At 39.3% G+C, this 5,294-nt stretch overlaps 1 protein-coding gene across 1 annotated transcript; it reads right to left on the bottom strand.

The window, feature by feature from the left end:
• Positions 1-358: 358 nt before the first annotated feature.
• On the bottom strand, positions 359-3,923 carry LOC109244367. Its single transcript, XM_019411449.1, has 5 exons — positions 3,830-3,923; positions 2,394-2,623; positions 2,120-2,317; positions 1,823-2,038; positions 359-1,448 (listed from the first exon to the last, which is right to left on the bottom strand). The coding sequence occupies exons 1-5, from the start codon at positions 3,921-3,923 to the stop codon at positions 1,206-1,208; spliced, it is 981 nt and encodes a 326-aa protein (XP_019266994.1). The 3' UTR covers positions 359-1,205.
• Positions 3,924-5,294: the final 1,371 nt, after the last annotated feature.

Raw genomic sequence — 5,294 nt, 5'->3', positions numbered from 1 at the left:
GGATCGGGATTCAACCGGTGACTTGGGACACCATTAATCTCCTAAGTGGCGACTCTGAATATTAATAATAAATCCCGTTCCGACTGTCCTTTAATTGAAAAAACTCCTTTACACCCTCACAGGTGTAGAAAAAAGGAGGTGTGACACCTCCGTTTCATATTAAATGAGGTAGCTTGACCCGTCACGGAGTTTAAGAAAAAAGAAGAAGACTTTTGAAACTTGTGGTCTTAAAAGTTTAAGGGGTAAAAAGTTTGTGGAGCCATGGCATTTGTGTGACTATAAAAGCTTCTCATTAAGGGTAAATGGGTAAAATAAAAAAGTTTAAAATTAAATTATTTTCAAATTTAAAAATGTATCATTAGAATAACAATTTCTGATTGACCAAAACTACAAAATCAGGACATCAATGGAATTCTAGAATCTTTCTAGAGAACATCATTGCAGAATCACAACCATCAAATCAAACATTTATCCAACGGCCATCAATCAACCCTAGCTCCACTAAGAAAAAAACAAAACCCCTCCATCAAGAAACCAACCCCCTTCCAGTCGGGGCGGCTAACCTACACCCAGTGTCCCAAGAACCAAGACCCACAGCATACTTTAATCCAATTTACCTCTAGCCACGTAGCGTGATATTTGCCCACCATTTCAACGTTTCTCAAAAGCTGGGCCCCCATTAGACCTTACCAATTGGAATTTACCTCAACCAGGAACTAGAGCACTGCTCACAAATCAACGAGTTTACTTTCAACACACCACAAAATTTATTCAAGAAGGATTAGATAGACACATCTGCTGAAATATCTGTATATTTACATTTTGATTACGGGAGGAATAAAACCAAAGAAAACATATGTATAACCACTCTAACAAGCAAGCCAAGAGTCACAGTATCTGATTTTCCATCATACTATGTATTATACTACTACTATTAACTTATTATCTAAGCCCAACTCTTAACTTGTAACCCTTTTAGTCCCCTTCACATTTTCTTATTCCAACTTCCACCCTCCAACTTTTCCCTTCATATACTAGTAGCACTAAAACTATATACAGTAGTGCTCTATCAAACACTGGCCTTTTGGTGAGAAAGCACTAGTGTTTTAAGGGAATTGGAGGAGCTGCATTCTGATTACTAATACGTGGTGCTGATATGCTAATTAGGAGCAACTGAAGGTGTCTTGAACTTGGACTTGATTAACTTAATATCCTATAACTAATCCTCCCATTGGGGCTCGATGTGGAATTCCCTTTCTTCGTTTGGCTGTTCTGTAATTAACCGAAGCTTGAGGGGGCGTTGACGGACTGAAACTTTGAACCTTGTTTCGCCGGCTATGATTGCTGCTACTGTAAGAGTCCTCCGAGTCAAAGGCTGCTGCTGTCACCGCCGCCGCCCTCTTCTTCTCCGATGACTTCTTCACGAAATTCTGTGATGTCCCAACAATCTATAAAAAAATACAAATTAATCACAACATCCCAGGAATTGCTAATGGGGAATATATTAAAGGAAATGGTTAAAAACAATCTATCCCCAATCTCAAAACCCCAATTGTTAACTTTTCTGTAAGTGTTCCGTTTTCCCAAAAGACCTGTTGATAATGCCAAAGTTTGTTGCCAATAATGGATGAGTGGAATTTCCACACTAGCATTTAATAGCTTCTTCACATTTTGTCAAAAGCAAACAGCAATTGAGAATAACCTTTATGGTATTCAGGACCCAAATATTCAATTTAATGACCATTAAAAGTCAAAATAAAGGCAATAAAATTTAGTGCAGGGGGGGTACGAATGGAGCAACAAGCAATTAGTAAGTAATTACCTTACAGCCAAGAGAGCAGAATCTGAAGGAGTCGAGGAGACTCCTTTCACAAACTTGACAGGTATTAGTGACACCTTTGCCTGGCCTAGGTTGTGGCCTCTCATTCAAGAAGACAACCTTTGCACTGTTGATAATGTAGGTCTGAACTGAAGTGATGTCCAAATACTTCTGTATCTCGTTCACCCTTATCACATCATGGTAAGATGACCTCCTTATCTGTTCCAAAAACAGAGCAACCCACATTCAGTCAACGGTGAAAAAAAATGGCAGATACCAACCCCTGAAATTGAAGAATACCTGAATGGCACGATGTTCCTTGTGATGAGATAAACAAAGAGAGCAGAGAGCGCCATTCATACAGTCCAAACAGTACATATTGCATTCACTCTTGTGGGAATCAGCATGTAACTTGCATTGAACAAAGAAACGTTCCTTTAACAATGGCTTCAACCATGGTGGCCACCTATTCTCTTCTTCATCTGGCCCTCCAGCTCCCTACACATTTTAACACTATCAGCAAAATTAAAACACAACAAATATTGATTAATCGACAACCCCAAAATATTTTTACCATGATTCGCCTGTTCTTAGGCTTGAATTCACGGACACTTGTTTCTTGATTGTCGATCGCCAGCTTGAATGAAACTGTTGTTAGTAGTAACGCTCTGTATTGGTGAAGAGAAAAATTTTTGGTTTGTGAAATATAGGAATTGGAGGCGGTGTGAGTAATATGAGGGTACTTGTAAGGGGAGGGAAAGAAGGTCGCGTGGGTGGGTGGGTTCAGGAGGGAGGGGGGTCGTTCTTATCCTTTCAAAGGTCATACACACATAAACAAAGTTTCCGAAGCAAGCTCCGAGGCTAAACCTAGAGATACGTTGGCTGCAAGGAACCGACCTCCTTCTTTCCTTTTATTTTCCCTTTCATTTTCATGTTTTACATATTCTTGTTTAGGTCTTATCTTAAATAAATAATCGTATTTTTCTTTTATTCTTTATATTATTGATTATTGATATTGATGTTCACTAAATAATCATGTCGATTAGTTTCTTTACTTTTATATCTTTTTATTTTTATTTTATCATATTTAATAGGGAGGGGAAGGTGGGTATTTTCAATAGTGAGTTGGCACATTGTTCTCTTTTAACAAATTTGGTATCTTTGGTCCATTATTGGCCATTTAGTTGGTTGTTCTAAGTGGGGTTTGTGTAAGGAACAAATATCCTTTTTACATTTAATAATCACCATCCTCCCACTTGGGAATATCATTTATTTTTACCTCATTTTCTTGCTTTTTCCTCCTATTGAAAAAAAAAGAAGAGGAATGTTTTCAAAATTTAAGAGAATCCGGGAATAAATGGTTAATTCAAATGACAAATCAATTAATGAAAAATCAGAATTTGATATCCTTGTTAAACTGTAGTGTGAGACAAAAGGAGGACGCTAATATTGTTTGACCAAAAATATAAATCTTGGTCAACTAATTAAATAATAGGGGTTAATCTTAGTAAATAATAATATCCAAAAGATGAAATTTTCGGTATGGTGATAAATAACACGTATATCTATTCCAAAAGGTTATGATGGTGCGCATAATAATGACAATATTCAAAGACCCAAAAAGAACAAATGTAGCATTAAATAGTGAAGAATAGCAATAAATGGCATTTATGTAAATAAAATGTATGGGTCACCCGAGAAAGGATGAAATCAATAGATGTTCTTTCTGAAAATGATGAATGATAGATTAACTTTTGAATATTCGAGTTATTCTCGGATCCAGGGGAGAAGTGTGGATCAGAATCTTAGTGAAAATGTCATTTTTGTATACATGTTATAAGGCTAGATTCTCTCAATAAAGTCAAAGTGTATTTTACAAATAAATATTTCATGTTCCCTATTATTGTGTCTCTTTCTATTTATAGGGAACATGTTCCTAGAAACCCTAACAGTACAAGTGCAGAGATGTCCACTAGAATATTCTCTTTAATGTCCTATCTTGAAACTAACCGTTATAACTCTGCCATGGGTATTCGACCTCGGCCTCAATCCTTGACGACTCCTCAACCTCAGTCATTGCTGACTCTTCGACCACGACCTTCATTGTTCCATAAGCCACTTGCCCGGGAGTGTTTCGCTAATGCCATCCTGACTCAAGTATTCTAGATACAGATTTTGACCCATACAGTTAGTCCCTCCGCTCATGGAGGTCGTCCCCGCGGACGAGGTCAATGAGTGGACAGTGTCATTTGTGATATAATTTTATCGAGCTGGCTATATAGCTCGTAGTCGTGGAGATAGGCAACGTGGCCTTCTGAGGCCCGCATATTTTGAATCTTTGAATTTCTTGGGAAGTCCGTTGGAGCCATCTGGTCCAAGAGAAAAGGTCACATCATGACGTCATGAGTCATAATGACGTCTTTTCACAACGTGTTGCATCGATTCAAGTGTGACCCTTGATTAGCTCTGCTGTTTCGGTCTTTGTGCTAATTATGGCCTACTGTTTCGAGTTTGGTTCCTTCCAAATCTTATAAATAGGGGATGGTTATTGATTTTGAAACTTTTTCCAAACTCCTCCTTCTTCTTAAGCAAGAGCTTCTCCTTCATCTTCTTCGCAGAATCCTTGCAACTCTCCAATTTTTTCAAAAGTCGTTCTCTTTTGCTTTACCATCTCTTTTCTACAACAATGTCCTTACAATCATTATATATTAGTATGGAAGATCACTTCGTTCCTTTAGACGTTGTTTTTCCCGACCAGGGGGAAGATGGCGGAACTACCGCCGAGGAGGAAAGTTTACCCACTATAGAGGAAATTGTACCTCGATATCCAGATGCCAAACCGAACTTCCATAAGGCGCCAGAAGTGGTGATGGAGCGGTTCAAATATGCGATGATGGTGGACTGATTAGCTGAGCTCAAGGTTAGATTTGGCCTACTTGGTCACGTAGACTTGATACCAGCGGGCGATGATGAGGTTTGGGCTCACCGTGTCGGCATATGCGCTCTTTACGCATACCCATTCTTGATTGGGTACTCTTTTTCTTTACCGCCGCTGATAGAAGATTTATGTCGGTACTACAATGTGTGCTCGGCACAGCTTGCCCTTTATATCTATAAGGTGGCCATGATGTTGATGAAATTCGTCGAATTGGACGACGTCGACATTACAGTGCTCCATCTGATCCATCACCTCGCCCCTCATTTTTACTGAGGGACCTTGCCGAATCTTCGCCACCACGGAGGTAAATGCTTGGTGGTGAGGATGGATGATAAAGCTAGTCGGCACTTTTGGCTCGACTACTTCTATGTCAGGGTTGAAGATGTAGTGTCCACCGCCGCAGACTTCCCCGAGGCTTGGAACCCTACTCGTGAGTGCTTGTATCTGATCACTTGCTTTATGTTTCTAATGTTCTCCCTGTTACCGGTCGGTTAACCGGCTTTCTCCTTTTTGCAGCTACTATTCGGTCTCTTCAGA

Source organism: Nicotiana attenuata, unplaced genomic scaffold (assembly GCF_001879085.1).
Source record: "Nicotiana attenuata strain UT unplaced genomic scaffold, NIATTr2, whole genome shotgun sequence".
In the NCBI taxonomy this organism is placed as follows: Eukaryota; Viridiplantae; Streptophyta; class Magnoliopsida; order Solanales; family Solanaceae; genus Nicotiana; species Nicotiana attenuata.
This window is presented reverse-complemented; position numbering and strand designations above follow the sequence as displayed.